The 21,959-nt window shown below is 46.0% G+C and overlaps 1 protein-coding gene across 1 annotated transcript in view; it reads left to right on the top strand.

The window, feature by feature from the left end:
• B4galt1 (beta-1,4-galactosyltransferase 1) overlaps positions 1-17,072 on the top strand; it is a 49,885-nt gene extending 32,813 nt beyond the window's left edge. Inside the window, exons 3-6 of the mRNA XM_028779132.1 lie at positions 8,966-9,153; positions 11,666-11,788; positions 13,804-13,908; positions 14,338-17,072. Of these exons, the coding sequence (XP_028634965.1) occupies positions 8,966-9,153; positions 11,666-11,788; positions 13,804-13,908; positions 14,338-14,470 (549 nt within the window). The 3' untranslated portion in view covers positions 14,471-17,072. The remainder of the gene's footprint in view (positions 1-8,965; positions 9,154-11,665; positions 11,789-13,803; positions 13,909-14,337) is intronic.
• The last annotated feature ends 4,887 nt before the right edge of the window (positions 17,073-21,959 follow it).

Here is a 21,959-nt window from a genome sequence, read left to right as displayed (position 1 = left end):
GTTCTTCCTGCCTCCTGCTTTAGTCCAGTGTAGTACCAATGTCAGGGTCTTGCCTCCCACATGTTAGGGCCTCTATGGGGTTAAAAGATAATGTATATCGGTGTGAGACAACAGGCTCTCAGAAGACTCAGGGGCCATGCCTTATAAACTTCTTTAGGAGAAGGATTGTGTCCTAAGTCTAGTGAGTTTTTATGCTTTATACTGTCTGTTAACCTTGTTCAATGTAGGCCCCTCCAGTCACTATGAAACTTAAAGCTCAACATAAGTGTGCTGGAGGGGAGTGTGGGAGGTGCTCCCCAATTGTTGCAGAGAGGGGCGAGGGTATCCTTTGGGATTCTGTCTCTCCTCTTGCCATATGTATGTGGGTCCTGCTAGAGTCTCAGCATAGCCTACTTGGTGTCATGGGTCCTACTCTGACACATAGGTATCTGGCTAAGTCCAGCACTGGGATGGCCCTTGGTGTGACTGGGATGGACCTTGGTGTGGAAATGAATGTTAAGGTGTCATATAGCAAACAGGGAATGCATTTTGTCGCTCATACTTCAGTTAGAAAAGAACAAAAACAGGTAATAGAAAGGCTGCTACCTGGTAGCACCAGCCTTAAATAAAAAAGACAAAGAAAGAATGAAAGACAGAGGTAAGAAGCTTTAGAGAGTATCCATCATAAAAATTACAAACAGTCATAACCGCTGCAGTGCTTTATCCCAGTGTCAGCAGCTGGGAGACTTTCCTAGCATCACTTACATTGCTTCTGTCACCTTTGTTTCCTCATCTTTCTGGCCCTGCCCATGTCACGTCTCTACCTTAAAGCCTTCAACAACTTCCCCTGCCATGGGCGAGGGCCTGAGTGATCTGAAACCTTAGCGTGTGTGATGCCACCTGAGTCTAGTCCTGACCTACCTCCAGCCAGTTCTCCTTGTCACCCTTCATACAGCATGCCACAGGCTGTTGTCCTCATCTGGACACTTGTCTCCTCCTCCTTGTGCCTCTGCTTACTCTGTGCATGGGCCTCCCCCAGCGGCTTTCTCTGGATATATTTTAAGCCTCTTTCCTTTACCTCATTTGCTCTGTGAAACCCCTGAAGTAGAGGTGACCTCTCCTCCTTCCCTTGGTACAAGGGACAATTAACATTTTTGTGCCTCATTTTGGACCTTGATCCTTAGTTCCTGGCCAGACTCATTCCCACGTGTCTAACCATGGATTTCCTCCACAGTCCAGAATGGACTCTGCAGAGTTTGGAACATGGAGTATCTTTCCTTGAGTCCTGCTCACTTATTGATACCCACACTCGGGACCCCCTGCCCCTAGTTCTCTGGCTGGCTCCATTCCTGCTGGAAGCACAGTCTCCTCTCCCAGCTTGGCCATATTATGACCCTTTCAAAACGGACATAGTTCCTCCTCATGACTCTTCACCTGAAGTTCCTGTGAACTGCTGACTGTGGTGTAGGCTGCCTGTGGTAAAACCTTAGGGGAATCTTCCTTTTTGGGGAAGATACAATGTGCTTTAGCCCAGTGCTTGCTCATATCATATAACTCTTTTGAGTCAGACATGATAGGTGATTTATACCTCTAATTGTAGTACAAAAGAGGAGGATTGCAAACGGGAGACTAGCCTCACTACATAGTGTGCTGGGGATAGCCTGGGCCACATAGCAAGCCCAAAACCAAAAGCAAAATCTTTTGTGTTCCTTTGTATTTTGACTTCCATAGACCTCAAGTGAGGGCACTCTGAAGGCTGCTTAGGCAATCAGGTCATGGCCAGTGGCAGGCTGGGATTAGACAGAGTGCTAAGGAATGTTCTGATTGCCATGTTTGTATATTTGGCATACCATGAGGCTTGCTAGATCATGTGAGAGAGGCAGCAGCTTGTGAGAAATAGCTGCCAAGCCCCCAGGGTTCTTTCTGACTTGTGATACTTCTAGGCAGACCTGGCTGGATAGGCTTTGGGAAAGAGAGAGAGCCAGCCTGTGCTAGAAAGGCAGATGGTACTTTGTCTGGCTGTGACTTTGTTCTGTTTTGTTTTTTTCTTTCTTTCTTTTTTTTTTTTTGAAGATGTTTTCTGAAAAAGTGTGTGTGTGTATGTGTGTGTGTATGTATGTATACACTTGTGTGTACATGAATGTAGGTGCAGATAGAGGGCAGAAGAGGGCATCCACTGGAGTTTGAGTTATGGTGGGCAGTTGTTGGCCTCCTAATGTGGTTACTGGGAAGCAAACTCAGGTCCTCTACAAGTGCAACATATATTCCACACCACTGAGCCATCTCCAGCCCCTCCCTCCCAGTACTATTTTAGACTAATACCATGACCTCCAGGAGGTCAGGATGAGCTGTAGTAAAGCAGACCCATGAGGGTGACTGCTTTATGGCCCTCATGATTTGGCTTCTTGATTATCTTTATGTCACTTGTCACCTCTGTCATCTATTTCCTCTTCCAGCTGTCAGTGGGATGTGTGTGGGGGGGTGGGACTTTAGGAGGGGGAGGGCTAAACCATTGACCCTCCCTTTCCTTGGGGCATTGCTGACATGGGAGTGGAGTGGGAATGATGGGAGTGTCTGTCCCCCCAGTCTGAGTGCCGCTGTCTGCTCTGCTGTCTTCCTCTCTGACCACATCTGTGTATTCTCCTGGGGAGTGTCATGTCACTCACTGTACTCAGTTGCTAATGAATGACCTCCAGACATTGTTCTGGGAAATGCCATTTTTCTCTACGTGTCCTTGGTTCCACAAAAAAGGGAATGACCGCGTATTTGGACTTGGCTTTATTGTAAGGGTGGTCCGATGAGTCCCTGTTGCAGCCTGAGGTTCTCCCCTCCCTCTGCCCAGCTCCTTTGCCATGCCATTTTTCCCTTCTAGTGGGGACTTCTTTACCTTTCCTTGTCAATCCTGTTTGTAGCATAGCAAGCTGGAGGAGGAGCTCCTATTTGTGGGCGGCTTCTTACTTTTCACCTACCTTCTCTTCTGTCCTCTCTGCCTCCTCTAAAGAAAGAAAAGCCGACTTACCTACCGCTGCTATCCTAACTACTGCTGCCACCTCCACCGCCACTGCTGCTGCCACCGCCACTCTGGTAATGTCCTCACATCTGACACAGTGCCAGGCCTTTCTGGCCCGGGGAGGGAAGCTGTGAATAAGCCCCTGGGACTGTGCTATCCTCCAGCTGAGGTGCCTCCCATGCAAACACAGGGCTGCTGTGGGCTTGTTGGGAATACATCGAGATCAGTGGAAGCCACCTCATGGTGCAGAGCCCAAGAGACTTTGCTGACTTTAGATTAAACCAGGATAGGGCTCACAGTGTATGTATATAAATGTTTATATCTTGTCTTTCTCTTCAGGTCCATATCATTAGCATCTCCCATGCTGTTTCATAGTCTCCATATTCATAACCTTGATGCTTTCATAGTAGTTGATCACTGAGTTCTACCACAGTTAATCCTTCTCTTTATTAGAAGCCTAAATAAACAGTGGCAAACATCCTCAAGTCTCAGGTTTGCTCTGCGTTGGCTTCTTCTGCATTCAAGATTGTTTCCTCAGGCTAGATTTTCACACATATGTATGTAAAGAAAGACTTTGCACATTTTTATAGTTGACTGATACAAATAGACATTGGTTTTTGAAAGAGAAATCTGTTTTTAGCTTGTATCTTACACACCCTGGAAGTGCTTAGTGCCACCTTTTTGCTGTGGGACTTCTATAGGAAGTCTCAGTGCCTTGGGCCCAGGTAGAGAGGCAAGTCTTCTGCCCTGGCCTCTGTGAACTGGGGCTTTAAGCTGACCTCTGCATACATCACCCCAAAATCCCTGTGCTGTTCTCCCGGCCCGTGTTCTGGGAAGTCAGTGTGCTCACCCTTGTGACTACTGTCACAACAGAGAATTGCCTCCTGTACTGGCTGGTTTTGTGTGTCAACTTGACACGAGCTGGAGTTATCACAGAGAAAGGAGCTTCAGTTGAGGAAATGCCTCCATGAAATCCAGCTGTAATTTTCTCAATTAGTGATCAAGGGGAGAGGGCCCATTCTGGGCTGGTAGTCCTGGGTTCTATAAGAAAACAAGCTGAGCAAGTCAGAGGAAGCAAGCCAGTAAGTAACATCCCTCCATGGCCTCTGCATCAGCTCCTGCTTCCTGACCTGCTTGAGTTCCAGTCCTGACTTCCTTTGGTGATGGACAACATTGTGGAAGTGTAAGCTGAATAAACCCTTTCCTCCCCAATTTGCTTCTTGGTCATGATGTCTGTGTAGGAATAGAAACCCTGACTAAGACACCTCCCAAGAGTATGGGCCCTTGTTCTGAAGAGCCTGTGTCTTTTACTTACTGGGCAAAAAACTTAAGTCTCAGATTCAAGGTTTCTTGGGGACTGTGTCTAAGCCCAAGGCCACCAACTTATTATGCATAAAAAGTAGACCCCAGCATCTAGGAACTGAAAGAAGAGTAGGTATTAGCCCACCACAGATTCTGCATAATCCCAGCCTCTCACCTCACTCCTCTGGGCACCACCTCCAGCCTGTCTGCGGTTCTAAGATCCACACTGCGGCCTGCAGGAATGGCCAGCCCGAGCTTCCTCGGCTCTGAGCTCTCCTTGCCTTCCCACAACCCACTCAGCCGAGGTCTTCTTGGCATCTGAGGAGGCACAGAAAGACGCTCAGGGTGTTGTCAGCAAGTGCCATTGGCTACAGACCTGCCCCTGGATTTGAAGTTAACCTGAGTAGGAGTGACTTTGTAATGGGGTGACAACAACCTAATTTCTCCCATCGCTGATATTCTGATTCATAGAGAATCCTGGGAGCAGCTTTGTTGTTGAGCTGCCTGTTGCTGGAGGAGAAGCATGCATGATGTGTCCTCAGGCCATCTAGGTCTCAGGATGTGTCTGCTGGTGACAACGTGTAGGCACACATCCCTGGAAGGACAGAATGAATATTCCAGAGACTGTTGAGACTTGGACAGGGTGAAACATGGCTTGCTTTAGCTGGTCCTCTGGCCTTTCTTGCAATCAAAGGAAGTCACTTTTGCCCTCCTTAACTTCTGAGACTCAGGATTTTCCTGGAGATTAGACTAGACTCTGACTCTGGTACCCGTTCTGGCCCCCTCCCCCAAAAGGCTCTCATAAAGACACGTGCTTAGGGCCAGGTGGGCATTAGGAACTCTGGCTTGAATTCTTCCTTTAAGGAGGAATTAAAATTTTTCCCACCATTACTTCCTAGGCTTTCCTGTCTTACATGACTCATACAGCAGCTTTCTAATTGAGCTGGTCTCCTGTCTTTTCCTGGATTGAAACCAAATCCCTCCTGACATGCAAAACGTAGTATAAGGCTAAGGCTCCCTATGGCCTAGAGAGCCCACCTCTCCCACTGTGTTGAATTCTTGTTTCTAAAACGCTTCCTTTTCTCCAGAGTTTTTACAGATCTTTCCCCACACGATGCCTCCTTCCCCAGCCCAGTGCGTCTCTCTCTTGTCTGTGTCCTCAGTCGTTTAGAGATTTTAGCTATTTGGGGGTTTTTCTTTGTTCTGCCTGTTTTCCCCCTTAAATTAGGAAGGGATAACTATAAATCTTGTCTACCAGTGTGAGATGTGAGAAGCCCACTTTTGAAAACTGGATCATGCTGGGCATGGTGGTGGGGCATGACTTTAGTGCCCGTAGTCAGTCTCTGTGATTCTGAGGCCAGGCAGGTGTATACAGTGAGATCTTGTCTCAATACGCAAACGGACAAAAACCAAAACCCCAAACCAACCCAAACCAAAGTAAAAAACAACAACAACAAAAAGCTGAGTCATTTTTTAAAAAGAGGTATGTGCTTCAGTGTGAAGCTTCTCCTCCCCAAACTTTCCACTGGGCATTCCCACACGCCACCTCACTCTCTAAAGGTCTCTCACTTTGTTCTGCCGCTGGAGGCTTAATCATGTGAGCCACAGGCTAATTCAGTTAAGAATTAAGCCTAATCCTGTTTAGAAATGCCCTGTCTGTCAGAGAAGCAGGGATTGAGGGGGACTCTTGAAGTTCGTAAGAAAGGCCATGAGCAAACGGTATAGAAGGTGGAGTCACCAGGAGTGTCAGGAAACAGCCACAGGACTCAAGCATTTTGATAGTCTGATAACTAGCTCCAGATGGATGAAAAGTCTGTTTCCATAATCATGGTAGTAGCTGAATTTTCACCAGGTAGGGCATTAAGGCCTTTCATGCACTATTGTGACAAAGCAGGAAACTGAGGCCAGAAGTATAATTCATCCATTCACTTAGCCAGTAAGTGGAGAAACTAGAATGAAAGTATCCGTCTTGTCTCAGTTGTGTATTTGGCCTGGTCTGGCATGAGGTACTTGATAAATTTGCATTTAATTGAATGAAGCCATAGATGGTGATGGGGTGGGAAGGAGGCTTGTGAAGAGGGTGTATTCTATCTCTAAGGAGGTGGAGTACATCTTAGAAAAAGATAATTGGCTTTGCATGCTGTCTTTCTGACCAAGAAAGGAAAGCATTTCACCCAAAGAAACCCAGAAAAATACTTTACTTTTCTGCAGTCTTGAGGAAAGAAGAGGAAGATCCATTTGGCCTGTCTTCCCATTTCAGGCCCCTAGTGGGCCACAGCACATCCGCTGACTGGTACCACAAATTTTTCCTTCTTCCTGGTTCATACAGATGACGTTACTTAGAGGAGGCCTACGAGGGAGAATGTAGCTCAGGTTATTTTGGAAATTGTCTGACTAGTTCTGAAAGTGGTCCAGACAGCCAGAGTCCTTTCAGAGTTGAAGGAACTGTGTGTGTACTTCTTCTATTTATGGGCTGTGGCCCCCAAAGTATGTGTTCATGGTTCCAAATATTGAGCTCCTGGAAAGTGAACACTGCATAGTCTTGAGCAATGCTTAGATCAAACAGTCATTGCCAGCAGGTCCTGAGAAGGTACAGAGAAGGCCACCAGAAACCAGTCCCCTCACCCACGCCAGATCCTGGGAGTATGCTAAGAGAAAGGGCATACTTGTATGTTTGGAGATACCCTTAGGGGTTAGAGTCTATGGGAATTTATCCCACTTACTAGAAAAGTGATCTCTGGGGCTTTATGTTCCAAAGTGTAACTTGGGTTGGGACAATGGCTATTAAAAACTGTCAAGATGATCAAGCCATATACCACAAGGTAGAAGCACTTACTCTGTGCCTTGTATATAACATTCCCTGGGGAACACTAACAATATGTTGTTACAATAACAGTGGTTCTAATAACCTCTTGGTTTTCCTATTCACTTTCTATTCAGTGGACTTTTTTGCCCCATGCCTTATGTGGAATTAGTTGAACTCAGAGTTTCAGATCAACTCCTTATGGTAGAGCAGCCAAAGAACATAGTGTTCTTTTTTGTTCGGTATGGTTGAAGGGCTTTGATTGAGCTGAAGAAAGGAGCTCCTGTGTGCTAGGTAGTTGCTTCATGTAGTCATTGTTTTCTAACTTCCTGGTACCTCCCTTTTTCTGAGTAGTTCGTTTGTCTGTTATCTACCTGATGGACAGCCCATGGAATGGGCCACAGTTTTCATCCAGGGACAGCGAGAGAGGCGTTCTCATCTATGGGCTACAGGCCCTTGTGGGACAGTGATACTCAGAGTGGAGGCTCCAATCCCTTGATCCCCAAGAGTTTCAGGGAAAAAAGCCTTCTTCGTAAGTGAAGATTCCAAAGTGTGGGGCCTTCACTGCTTCATGGCACTCTAGGAGATTAGAATGCAAGCATATGTTCAAGAAGAGCTTTGTGACCTGCTAGGGGTAAAGGGCAGCAGGCCCATGTTGGGACCATCTCTGCTCACCATGGGCCACAGGAACCAGTAAGAACCAACATCCCCAGAGTGATCCTCAAGGAGCAGCTTTGGTCAGAACTTTACAGAAAGCACCATCATCTACCATTGTACATTGTAACTTGTTCATCAGTCTGTCTGTCCATCCATCCATCCATCCATCCATCCATCCATCCATCCATCCAATCCATCTATCAAGCTAGACAGCAACTATTACACTTTTATTTGATGACAGTGAGGCACTAGTTGACTAAAAAATGAAAATGTAAGTCTTTGTGACACATTTTTATGGGTGACACTGGAATAAACAAGGTAAGTCATTAAAACATGAACAGTCTTTCCACCATCAGGCATGGTAACTTGGGCCATCAGCTAGACCTAAAGCAGGTGCTTTGTCTCTAAATCTATCATGTGTATCTGACTGCTTCCTGCTATACACTGTGAGCATTATGAAGGCAAGAATTGAGTGAGGGTCACCACATTCCTTCAGCAGCTAACTGATGGTTCGATAGACATGTAGAAGTCCAACAGTATGTCAGTTAGACTGGAACAGATTGGAGGTAAAGAGGCACCCAATTTTCACTACTTCCTGAGTATTGTTGCTGGAGTCTATAATAAGTGACATGTGTTTAAATGCCTTTCACCTTTTATTTTAGAGCTATATGGGTTCCCATGCACACGCACTTGAACACACACACACACACATACACACACTCAAACTTACTTTGAAAGAGTCTGACTATATTCCAAACTGCTCTGGAGCTTGGCTGGTCTCAGACTCATAATCTACATACTTTGGGCTCCTGGGTGCCAGATTACAGGTGGGTGCCACCACTCCTGGCCATTATAATTGTCTGTCTGTCTGTCTATGGCAACTCTCTTTCATTATGTGACACATACGACTTGTTTAGCTGCTTCCCCAGTGATGCTTATGTAACTGTTTGCAGTCTGCTACTATGATGCATACTTTACAGGGAACAGTATTGTTCACAGTTTGTCATACACATGTAAGCCTTTCTGCTGAGCAGACTCCTGGAAATGAGGTTGCTGATTCAGGGGGTTGACACTCAGGATTGATATGTGAAGTAAGGGCAGAAAACTGAAGCCCAACAGTTACCTGACGGCCATGTGTAGCAGACCCAAATCCTTGTGAGTGTTCTGCTCAAAGGTCTTGTGACATCTAATAGCACTTCTTGTTTCTGCATCAGGCTGGAGACACCATGTTCAATCGAGCTAAGCTGCTCAATATTGGCTTTCAAGAGTCCTTGAAGGACTACGATTACAACTGCTTTGTGTTCAGCGATGTGGACCTCATTCCGATGGACGACCATAATGCCTACAGGTGTTTTTCACAGCCCCGCCACATTTCTGTTGCAATGGACAAGTTCGGGTTTAGGTAAGACATGCTCAGCCAGAGTCTGCTGCAAATGTGATAGGTTTTCCGGTGTGAACTAGAAAATGTAGTTCCTCTGTAGTGCCCTAGGCTCTGCAGGAAACCACCACCTCTGAGAAATGGTTGCTTTTTAAAAAGTCTACAGTCGTTTCTTGCTGGAGAAAAGAGTCCAGCAGTCCCTATAATTACTGTGTATCCTGATAGCAGTTCTTAGTGTTTGGCATGGCTCTTAGGTTCAGGCTCCCAACAGTGGCTGCATCTCCTCACTTTCTGTCTCCCTCTGCCCCACATAGTTTGAGAAACACTGATTCTAGAGATTGGATATCTCCACAGATGTCCTTCAGCATTTTCAAAGAAACATGGTTCTTTGTTCTAAGAAAAGCATGTGTTCCTGCTCAAACATGGGGCTCTGACTTTTGTATCACAGTGCTAGTGATGAGGCAGGGGCAGCAGTGTGCACCAAACCTTAACAGGTTTGGAAGATGGCCTTATAGTCAGTTGTTGAACCTTATAAGTCAAATGCCCAGGCATAGTGGTGTATACCTTTAATCCCAACACTCTAGAGGCAGAGACAGGTAGCTCTCTACAGTTTGAGGTCAGCCTGGCTATATATACTGAGTTCCAGAACAGTCAAAGTTTTATAGCAAGACCCTGTCTTTAAATAAAAAAGAATAAAGTAAATAGATGTGCATTTTACTTCACAGTCCATCCTTGTTTGCATTAAAGGATTACTCATATTTGAAATGCATTATCTTTTCCCTCCTTAAATAAACCTGAGGCTTCAGGAACCTGAGCTGCAGCTCCCTGAGTTTAGGCTGGGGGCAAGTATACTTGGCCTGTGCAAACAGCCTTTGTGTGAACACAGCTGCTCTGTCAGACTCAGGTGTTCTCAGCCTCTCAGCCTCCCTTCCCTTGATGGGGGCACGAGAGCTATAGGACCACACAGAGCTTAGGTCTCCCCAGGGTCAGAGCTGTTCAGGACCTACCCAGAACATCCCATTTAGACTCATCAGGAGCCGATCTGTACCCGCTTGTCTTCCCTCTTCTTGAGTGTCTTCCCTTTAACAGGTTTGTACTCTGACCCTCCTCATTCTTCTCCTGAAGTGTGATGATGAGGCCCGAGTAACCACCGAGTTCTTTACCGTAACACCAACAATGGTTTACAGACACCCTGCTGATGACTGGTAGATAGAGCAGGTAGATAAGAAAAGGAACAGAGACAGCAAAAAAACTGTATCTACTCAAGATAGTGCACACTTCCACTGGAGTAGGAATCTATTTCTAGAAAACCTATTTCTATCTAACCTATTTCTGACTAACAAGACCTATTATTAGTCCAGCAACCTTTGGTTTTAACCAACATTAAAGAGATGTGTGTGTGTGTGTGTGTGTGTGTGTGTGTGTGTGTGTGTTAGAGCTATATAGCTATATAGCTCAATGATAGAACAGTTACCTACCATGCTTGAAGCCATGGGTTCATTCTCCAGTTATACATTTGACATCATTCCCAAAAAAGGTGTGTGAGGTGTGCCAAAAATGGATAATTTGATCCTTTAGTAGTATCATCTGAATCTGAATCCATTGTTAATTCAAGCAGAACTCCAGGGGTCTTTCAGAACTAGTCTTCCAAACCAGTGAGGTGCTCTGTCTCTGTAATTGTAGCAGCTGGGAGGAAGGGGTTGGGAGGATCAAGTGTTCAAGGGTAGCCTAGGCAAGTGAGCTTGAGAGTCTGTGTGTGTGTGTGTGTGTGTGTGTGTATACATGTGTCATGGGAGGTAGGACTGAGTTCCAGGCATTGTGGTGCGTAACTGTAATCTTAGCACTTGAGAAGCCAAGTAAGGCAGGGGAATTGTGAGTTCAAAGCTAACCTTGATACAAAGTAAGACCTTTACTCCACATACAACTTCCTCTCCAGAAAGGAAGAATGGTGTGAGGTAAGCAGAGCCTCCTGCATAAGGATGGTTTTGTCAGGAACAAGGTACATAGAAAGTAGATTTCAGAGCCACAGTTGGAAGAATTGGACTTAGCCTTCCATCACTGACTGGTTTCCTATATGACCATAGGTTCAGTACTGTACTCTTAGGAAGAAAGTAGATTCTACATATCTGTAAGTCTCTAAGATAATCTGAACCCTGACAAAAACACAAATTAAACATCAAAAGCTAAAGGAACCATTTTGGTTCAGGGTTGGATTTAGAAAGATGGTAAATAAGTAAAGCAAATTAATTTTTATATCATTAATCATTAATTTTTATATCATTTAGGGAGATTTCCTCCCAGTGCCTAAGGAGACACTTCAGAAATGTTCACGTGGATCACGCCTTTAATCCACATCCAGAATTTGGGAGACAGGCAGGCAGGTCTCAGGTCAGCCTTGTCTACATAGTGAATTCTAGGCCAGCCAGGGCTACATAGACCCTGTCTCCAAAAAAAAAAAAAAAAAGGTGTGTTTCAGCCATTACATGGGGTAGAGACTTTACTAACCATGGCCCCTGTCTATGTGCTTCCTCTGCAGCCTACCTTATGTTCAGTATTTTGGAGGTGTCTCTGCTCTCAGTAAACAACAGTTTCTTGCCATCAATGGATTTCCTAATAACTACTGGGGTTGGGGAGGAGAAGATGATGACATTTTTAACAGGTAATGCTCACAGTTTCTTTTTCTTCTCTTGGGTTTTCCTTCAGTGTTTGAGTCATTATTCTGGAAGGATTAGCACCCAGGAGGGAGGGCAATCCCCACCCAGCCCCTGGGCTTAGATCTATGCTGTTGTAGGTCTCAGGTAAGCAGAGTCTTGAGAAAAAATGAGCTTCTGGGATTCTTAGAAGAGCTTTGGAAAATGTAAGATGGGAGTGAAATGAGGGGCAGGTTTACTTTGGCTCCCTACGTGGGCTTTCTGTACTGAAGAAGCAAACCTGTGTCCTATGTAAAAGCATTGGCTAAGGAGACGGCTGGCTGTGTAAAGCACTTTCACCTGCCAGCTGGAGAGTGCTTTACATCAGAAGCCATGTAGAGCTGTAAACAGTGTGTGCATCTGTGAACCAGCATGCTCTAGTGATGTGGGCCGTGGGGACAGGACAACCCCCAGATGTGAGAGTCTCAGTTTCAAAGACTTGCATCTCATTGTGGTCCTGTTTTGTTTGTTTTGTTTTGTTTTTTATAAAGCAAGTTTCATCCCACAGAGTCTTTGTGCCATGGTTTTATTTTTGAATTATTTTAACTACAAACAAGGAAAGTCAGAGTAGGGGCTGTAGCGATGGCTTAGCAGGTAAGAGTACATACTGCTTTTGTAGGGAACCCAAGTCTTATTCCCAGCACCCATCTTATGGGTGTTTCCCAACTTCCTGTAACACCAGCTACAGTAGAATCTGTAGGCATCTGCACTCAGATGTGTTCTCTCTCTCTCTCTCTCTCTCTCTCCCTCTCTCTCTCCCTCTCCCTCTCTCCCTCCCTCCCTCCCTCCCTCCCTCCCTCCCTCTCTCTCTCTCTCTCCCTCTCCCTCTCCCTCTCCCTCTCTCTCTCTCTCTCTGACACACACACATACACACACACACACACCCCTAAAATAAAAAGTGCATCATTTTTAAAAAGATAATAATGCTGGGTGTGGTGATACATGCCTTTAATCGCAGCACTTGGGAGGCAGAGGAAGGGTGGTCTTTTGTGAGCTCAATGCCAGTCTGGTCTACGTAGAGAGTTCCAGGACAGCCAGAGCTACATAGTGAGTAAGTCCTTGTATCAAAACCAACAACAACAACAAAACAGACAATAGTTTAATGAGCCTGTGTGGAACCACCTGGCCTGTGTTCATGCTGTGGCCAGTCTTACCCTGTCTATACCCCACAAGCACTTTTAAAACTGGCAGACCTGTCTCCTGTAGGTTTGAGGTAGTAAAAACCTGAACCAATCTGAGCTTTTACCTGACTTGGTATACATTTGATGAGTTAACAGAAAATGTCTGTCATAACAACATCCATGCCATTCAAGGTTACTACTGTGTGAGAACTTGCCAGAGCTCCAAGCTGTTGACATCAACTTCATATTAGAGTGTGCAGACTGGTTATCAAGCATGCACCTATTGCATGCCTACTACATACAGAGCCCTGCAAGGCCCATCCAGCAGGGAAGATGCTAAGAACCCCGACACAAGGTGCAGACAGACACACCTGCCTCCACATAACCTGACCCGGGCAAGCCCTTTGGACTGCTGTACACCACAGACTTGCCCAAATGGTCAGGAGGGTTGGGGAGGGGGAAAGCGTTGAGGGAAGGACTGGAAAGATGGGGGTACGTACAGGGATGGAGTAGCTCTCCAAGAGAGATAAAGGCTTTATTGCACCTTACTGTATGCCAGACACTAAGGTGAGCCTACAGGGAAGATATGGCCAGGAACACGCAACTCATCCACACCTGCCAGTCCACCTCTAACCTGGATATTTGGTGCTTTGATTTGGGGCTTTAATGAGGCAAGCGCTACAAACTGCAGACTCTGCCAACTCAGGGTATTGGGAAAGAGTCTAAAATTTAACTAAAGACTTTCTGGGCCATGTCCCAGCATGATGGTGAGGGTTTGGCTTAGTAAACAGCCTTTAGGCCCACCAGTGAGTCCATAATGTAGCTGGGCTATGGTAATGACTGTCCCTTTAAACTCTTTACAGATTAGTTCATAAAGGCATGTCTATATCACGCCCAAATGCTGTAGTAGGGAGGTGTCGCATGATCCGACACTCAAGAGACAAGAAAAATGAGCCCAATCCTCAGAGGTATGTTCTCTCTATGTGTTCCTTTTATTTATTTATATGTTAGATTTATTTTATGTGTATGGGTGTTTGACCTGCATGTAAGTATGTACACTACATGTATGTATGCATACCTGGTGCCCTTAGAGGTCAGAGGAGGTTTTCTGATCTTCTGGCACTGGAGTTGAGATCCATTGTGTGGGTTTCCTCTGCTTGAGCAGACAGTACCATCCCTCCAGCCCCATGTGCTCTTGTGTTTCTTCCTCCTTTAAAGGGAACAGGCTACATAAGTCAGGCTTTGCACAGGGCCCTGTAACTCCAGTGACATAGAGGTATTTATTCCATTTGGGGTAACCACTCTGGGCAAAAGGGCTGTTGGGGAAGTACAGATGTTGACCAGTTTCTTAAGATTGATGTTTTAACCCATTCCCTTTGCACCTTTTCTCCTGGTAGGTTTGACCGGATCGCACATACAAAGGAAACTATGCGCTTTGATGGTTTGAACTCACTTACCTACCAGGTGTTGGACGTACAGAGATACCCGCTATATACCAAAATCACAGTGGACATCGGGACACCGAGATAGCATTTGGGTACAAATAAGAGACCTGAGAATGGCCAGAGACCTACGATATGTGTCTCTGCCAGTCGACTGGGCTGGTCCCTCTCATTTGTACCGTCTGAATGATAGTTCTTCTTCCTTATTCAGACATCTTTCCAGATGCCCAGGGTGAATGTAACGTCTACCCACAACCTGGCTCGGCACTGGGTGAAATTCTACAAGGTGTTTGTCAGTGTAAAAATGGTCAGCCTTTGGAGAGGCTTCTTGGACATGTCAACCCCAAAGAGTCAAAACTGTATACAGTTCAAAACTTAGTGACTGTGGGTCACATTCCCACTGTTGGAACTGCTAAATTGTGACATGGGTAAGAACTTTGCTTTAATCGGTGACGTTCATACTTCATGACAAACTGAGACTGCTGCTGGATTCAGATTGACAAGATAGTCTTGGATTTTTTTTTTTATACAAAAATCAAAATTTCAATCAGTCTCGTGTTCTGTCCTTTCCTACTTTCTCCCATTAGTATGCAACTATTGCAATCACTGTGTGTGTGTGTGTGTGTGTGTGTGTGTGTCTTCTCTTAGCAAAAGAGTTTTAAAACTTGAGCCTGGAACTTGGTGTCCTGTCAGTGTGGATTCCAAGGCCTCACCCTTCGAGCAGGGGCCTAGGCACTCTCACTTACATGGCCTGTCTCCAGATCCCTGTCTGATTTCTGAATGTAAAGAGGTTTTTTTGTTGTTTTTGTTTTGTTTTGTGTTTGTTTTTAGAAGCAGTTTGTAGTATTTTAAAGAATAAATCAAGTTTTGATTATGCTATAGATTGATTTTGTATTGATCCAAATTGGAATAGCTATTGAGCATTTTAAGTCATGACTTTCTTTTTCTGGGCATGCTGTATAAACTTGAATTTCCTATGTATTTTTATTGTGGTATTTTAAATGTCGGGAAGGGATTGAGTATTTTTTAGGGGAAAAAATAATGTATGCTGTAGTGGTCACAAGCCTCTGATTTAGCTGGCAGGCCAGGTTTTGTAAAGAGCAAAATTACTTTCAGGTCCCCTGCTGAGGGAACAGGTCAGCGTTACCCTGCCAGACTTCTGGGTCAGGAACTTGGGGAGCCAGCATCTGCTTACCTGGCAGAACTCTCCCTCCACTCCCCCAGGTGGGCCAGGTGAAAGGCCCTTGGCCTCCTAGAACTGACCCCTCATGGCCCTGGGCTGTGGGGTTGAAAAATCATAGCAGTCAGGTTGTTTACCATCCCTCTGAGCCTCGGCACCCCACTTCCTGACCCACCCAAAGTTACCAGTTCTTACTTTTCTCCTGTTCTTCTCCTTCCTTCTCTCCTCTCACTTCTCACCCCTTTGCTTCCTTCCCTAAAATTTCCTGTGGCACTCAGGGTCAGACTATTCATTCTCCAGCATGATTGTGCCTTTTAATTAGAGGCCTAGAGAGTTCACCTGAACCCACACCCCATTCTTCCTGAGAATCCTGGTGCCTAAGCCCCTCATTGCCACTCAGGGTTTAGCAGGTGCTCCCACTGCTCAGTTTAACCCATGAGATGTCATTCACAAACCCACCTGTGGCAGGCGGTGTGCTGTGCCTGCGGTGACATAGCCAGAAACATGCACTGCACTCAGACTGTCAAGCTGAGAGGGCTTCAAAGATGAAGCCTGGGTTGGGATTGTAAGGATCAGCTATCTAATCCCAGAGCTAAACCCTTTCTGCTTGTGGCAGCCTAAACTCCAGCCCTGAGTATAGAGGAGGAAAGGCTGGCTGGCCTTCATCCTACCTGTGCCTTTATTGCTTTGAGCACCACCGTCTCTAACTTGCTGCCTTCTCCAGAAGCTTTTTTATGTGTGGGTTAGAAATTCTTTTCCTCAAAGCAGCCAGGCTGTGCAAAATCTGTGCTCTCTCGGTTCCCCATGTCTCTAGGAGGCCATTAAAACCAAGACTGGATGTACCGAGAGGAGGTTTTTTTTCTGTCCCTAAATCCTGGCTTCTCCAAAGTGCCTTAAAAGAAGGGAGACAGACACATTGAGTGTGTTGCTTCTTTCTCTCCTAAAGCAAGACTCTGCCTTTTCTCAATGCTGTTCCTGTTGGGTTTTGTTCATGTCAAATATATGGCTCATTCTCAGAACCGAGGGAAATTGTCTTGCCTGTTCTTCCCATTTCCTCCCTTCCAGCATCCTTTCGGCACCTCCGGCCCAAGGCACTGTTAGGCCTGGGCATCTGCCTGGCCCAGGAGATGCCACTGGGGCCTGCAGGATTGAGGGGACAGGGAACATTTCCTTCACCTGGGAATTCTGACCCTGGGGTCACATGCTGTGCCTTTCTCTGTCTATATTTTTTTTGGTGACCTGTGTGGCATGGCCTTTCAGACAGACCAGAGGCACAGAAAGGCAAAGGAAATGTGCTGCCCTTTAGCCTGGCAGGGTCTCTACTGCCCACTGGGCTGTTCCAGACCTGTGACGCTGTGCGTGTATTTTGATATCCCATGTGTACACATGTGTTTTCCATTGGGGCTGGGGGTGGGTGGCTGTCTCTGATCTTGATGTTCAGAACAGACATCTGTATTTTTGCCTTTGGAATGCAGTAATATAACATGAATAAATGACCCTATCTTTGTAACTGTGGTTTCTTTTCTTTGTGTGTGTGTGTGTGTGTGTGTGTGTGTGTGTTGTGGGGGGCAGCAGGATACACGTGCCTCCCAGAAGTCAGAAGTGTCCCTGCAGGACCTTCATTTCTCTTATATGTAAGTGGACTAGCATGTAGGGACCATTTTAAGCTTAAAAGAGATGATACATTTAAACCAATGACCAATACCTCATAGGTACTCAACAACATAGTACCTATTTCCAGTTCAAAATGAAATTGTGCCTAGCAGTTCTCGGGCCACAGTCTGCTACTATTCTCAACCAATGTTAGAATAGTTGAGGATGGATCTGAGAGCCATCTGTGCAAGGTATTCACAGTGTAAGTTGTGTGCTATTATCCCATATAGAGTTTATTGCCAGGCTGGGAAGTTGTTAACCAGTGGCTCCAAACTAGTGATACTAGAGTTAGGGGCATTGGAACCTAAGGTCCCCTTGTCCTCGATAAGCCAATTAAACAAGTCATAGTGAAAAGCAGGAAGTGAATATTTATTCAGTGTGGATACTTAAGAGGTCCAGTGCCCCTCCCCCAAGTCTTCAGAGTCAGTCCTAACATATGTTTAGGTTTAAGTGGAAGGTAGGGGTTGTGCACTGCAAAACAGTCCTTGTCAAGGAATGCTTCCACCTGTCACCACTGCCTCCAGCTCCAGTCTCCCTGCAAAGTCACTCGACAAGATGCTAGCAGTATAGGAAATCTCTTTCCAGGACACATTTCTTCTCTGGTTGACGTCAGCCATTTTCTCCCTGCATGAGATTCCTGAGGACGGTCCAGTCCTCTGGGATGCATTGTCACAATGGTCTAACCCTTAAAGGAAAGCAAAAAATGTCTCCGTCTCTCTTAAGATTTGTTTTTATTTTTAACTGTGGTTCTTGGTGTGGGTACCTGTGGGGGCCGTAAGGGAGTATCTTATCCTCTTGATCTTGGTTTAGAGGAGGGTGTGAGCGGCCTGAAGTGGTTGCTGGGAACCAGACTTGGGTCCTCTGCAAAAACTGTGTGTAGTCTTTTTGGGGGGGGGGAGGGGCGGTTCGAGACAAGGTTTCTCTGTATAGCCCTGGCTGTCCTGGAACTCACTCTGTAGACCAAGCTGGCCTCGAACTCAGAAATCTGCCTGCCTTTGCCTCGCAAGTGCTGGGATTAAAGATGTGCACCACCACTGCCTGGCTGACAGTGTGTAGCCTTAACCACAGAGCAATCTCTTCAGCCCCAAAGTGTCTCTTTGCATATCGTTATTACCCCAAGACTCTTACAAAAGGATCTTAGTTGTTACCAGGCACTTAAAACGGTATAATGCAGGTGTGTCCTCTTTTATCCCGTGTGTCAGGCACCACAGCCTCTCACAGGCTGGTTGGTAACCTTGAGAGAGGTCAAAGTGGACCGCAGAGGCTGTTCTGGCTGTCCTAAGAATGAAGCAAGGAAATCGAGTGTCAGCCACCCACGCTATCTAGGTTGTCTACGCTACTAGAAGACTCTTTAGTGGCCTTTGGCTTCAGCATCCTTGGAAGATGGCTAGACATGGCCTTCAGACATGATGTACTGGCCTCCTGACACAGGGCTCTTAGAGACTTGATGAAAAACCAGTGTATTTTCTTTATCTTCTCACCCCTGACTCCAGGTGTGCAGACCTTTTCCCTGCCAAACAGGCGCTTCCAGTAGGATGACCTCTATCTAGTGTAGCTTCTATTATCTGCCGGATTTGGAATTGCATGCCACAGGCTAAGGACTCAACCTCAAGATTGCCCTATTTCCAACACCATTGGCAAGTAGCAGGTTGTGTCCTGTGCTCCTGACCAACTGGCTGTAGCCTCCTAGCATCTTTACTATAGCTTCAACTAATTTGCTGGGATGATAAACAGAACTCAGGGGAACATACATTTATAGTTATAAAATGATAGTTCCATCCAGGCATGGTAGCTTGGGCCTGTAATTCTAGCCACTCAGAGCTGATGTAGAAGGATCACAAAAATCTGAGCACTCACCTCGTACGAGACCCTGGACTCAATCATAAGTGGTAATAATGGCTATTGGGTTGGGGGAGATTATTCAGTGGGTAAGAGCGCTTGTACAAGCATGAGAATATGAATTTGAACTCCAGAATTCATGTAAAGAGCCAGGCATGGCTGTAACCTCAGGTGCAGAGTGAGAGAATTAAAAAACCTGGCCTTCCAGTGTGTGCACATGTTGGTTTAGCCAGGGTGACTCGGGGTGATTCCACTGGGGAGGTGGCAAGTTCCCAGGTTCTCACCATGATTTTATCTTCCTAATGGCCAATTCCCATCCAGGGGCCACCTTGCTAGAACAAAGGGAACGTGAGCTGTAGCAGAAGCTGAGTGTGGGATCAAAAGATTCTAGCCCTGCTTTGTTGGGAAAGGTAGGAAAGTGTTAAGGGCCCTATGCCAGAAACCAGGCATAGACCAAGTGTGGGTCCCACCAGACTACAGTGAACACAGGCCTTGGCAACCTGTAAGGTCTGGATCAAACTAACAGTGGATGTGGGGACTCATAGCATGTATCTCAGCACTCAGGAGGCTGAGACAGGAGGATTACTGATTCTGAGACCAACCTGGACTTACCCCCTGAGACCCTGGAACTTCTTACTCTGTCAGAAAGGAAATGAGATCTGGCTGAGCCTGTCCTGCCAGGGGAGCCTTATTTCCTTGTTTGAACGTGTCCTGGGCAGGGAATGTGACTGCTGCATTCCTCTGGGCATGAACCATTCAGAGGTCATGAGGCAGAAAAGTCTTTTCAGGTATGGTGTTACAGGGTGATAATGTCATCCAACCAAAACTCAGAGGTACTTGAGGAGAAAATAGGTACATCAGCAAGACACATACCATGGTGATCGAGGATAAAGGGTGAAAGGAAGTCACAGATCATTAGAGAAGTAGGTGGGGCAGAAAGGTAGGAAAGGTTTAAGGGCCCTATGCCAGAAATCAGCGTGAAAACTGAGTGTATGTCCCACCAGACCACAGTGAACACAGGCCTTAGCATACCATACAAACATGAAACCGTACCATGGTCATTACTACTGTACTGGCTTTCTCTGCCTTCACCCTTGCTCATTGACTCTGGGTAAGTCAACTTTCCTTTCTAGACTTCTATTTGCCCTTGCTTTTTTTTTGTTTGTTTGTTTGCTTGCTTTTTGTGGTTTTGTTTTTATTTTTAAATATAAGTACATTGCAGCTATCTTCAGAGACACCAGAAGAAGGCATCAGACCCCATTACAGATGGTTGTGAGCCACCATGTGGTTGCTGGGAATTGAACTCAGGACCTCTGGGAAAGCAGTCAATGCTCTTAACCACTGAGCCATCTCTCCAGCCCCCTTGCTCTTGCTTTTTATGAGCTGCCCACAAAACCCACCCTTGGTCTCCTGTATAATTCTGCCCTCCGACAGAGAACTTCCTAGAAGTTATCTGGATCTGGAGGAATTCACTTAGTTCTGGTCTTATCCATGAAAATAGCTCTCCAAACCTGTCAGCCACCCATTCTCCAGCTCAGCACCCAATTCCCAGCTGACTAAAGGATGGTTGTTTGTATGTATGTCATAACCTCACACAGTCTGCCCTTCCTAGGGAAGGAAGGGCATTTGTCTTAGTAAGAATTAGCAAACTGAAAAGCAGGTCCTCTTGAACAGAGTATCAAACTGGATTTAGAAACCAAGCTAAGCATCTACACTAGCATTGGTTAGTCCTCAGGTGGCAGGCCCTGAGTGGCCAACTGACCTCTTTTAAACTTCCTAGTGGATGCTGGGGATAGCCTTTGTATCCCACCAGCAGGACCCCTGCTGATAGACAGGCTCAACAAGTTCCAGGCTGGATCAGGATACAGTTACACAACTGTGAACCAATCAACCATCCTGTCTTTCTTCAAACTGACCAGCCCTAACGTGTTGGTGGTGGGGAACTTTAGAGACCTTAGAGACTGGCTTTTCCTGACTTTCTCAGACTGAGCGCCCCTTGCTTTGCAGAGGGTTCTTTTCGCCTGCTCTTGTGTGTGTTTCCTCACCCACAATAAACATCTACCTTCCACTGTTGTTGCTGTCTGCTGTGTTTGGGATTTCTCCGCTGTTGCACTGGAGATCTCCAATTTTCCTACCTTTTAATTCTTTAATTGGCAGAAGAAATGAACCAATCAAGACCCCTACGCTACACTGATGCCATATGGGGCCAGCTTTTCTGGGAATGGCTGGTGGAGACATAAATCTTAAAATCAGGCCGGACCCACAAGTCTCATTCTAGGAACTTAGTCATTCCCTCCCCCAAGATGTACCTCCCATGCTGGTAACTCTGGAAAACGAGGACATACCATCAAGAGGGCTTTGCTTAGGAAAATGAAGTATGTTTTACCACAGCTGTAGAGAATAAAGTGGACCTGGATTCATTTATTGGAAAGAGACCTAAGGGAAAAAATAAAACAGACATTTTCATATAAACCAGGGAGTTGTGTCAAATTCTGCTCCATTTAATGGAGATGTTATTGTGTAGTTGCTGGAGGGAGAGAAAACATAAGCAGAAGATTGTGGATGAGTCTCACCTCTCTTCACTGACTAGGGCTAGGCTCTTGCTCTGTTCTGTCCGCCCGCAGCTGGCTTTCATGTTTCAGGAACCGCCAACACAGAAAGTAAGCCGAACGCCGAGTGTGTAGCATGGATAAAGCCCCAGGTCCTCAATCCCAAACATACAAGAAAAAGCAAGATAGGGTGGTGGTGGGAGTTCGGGATGGATAGACAGAGGGAGGAAGTAGACAGACAGAGGAGGGGGTGCTCCCTTGGAAAGCTGCAAGTCTCAAACACCTGGGAGGAGAGGAAGGCTTCCGTGTGTGTGTGTGTGTGTGTGTGTGTGTGTGTGTGTGTGTGTGTGTGTGTG

This window comes from Grammomys surdaster, unplaced genomic scaffold (genome assembly GCF_004785775.1).
Source record: "Grammomys surdaster isolate TR1022 unplaced genomic scaffold, NIH_TR_1.0 344, whole genome shotgun sequence".
Classification (NCBI taxonomy): Eukaryota; Metazoa; Chordata; class Mammalia; order Rodentia; family Muridae; genus Grammomys; species Grammomys surdaster.
Note: the sequence above shows the minus strand (reverse complement) of the source record. Positions and strands in the feature narration are given on the sequence as shown.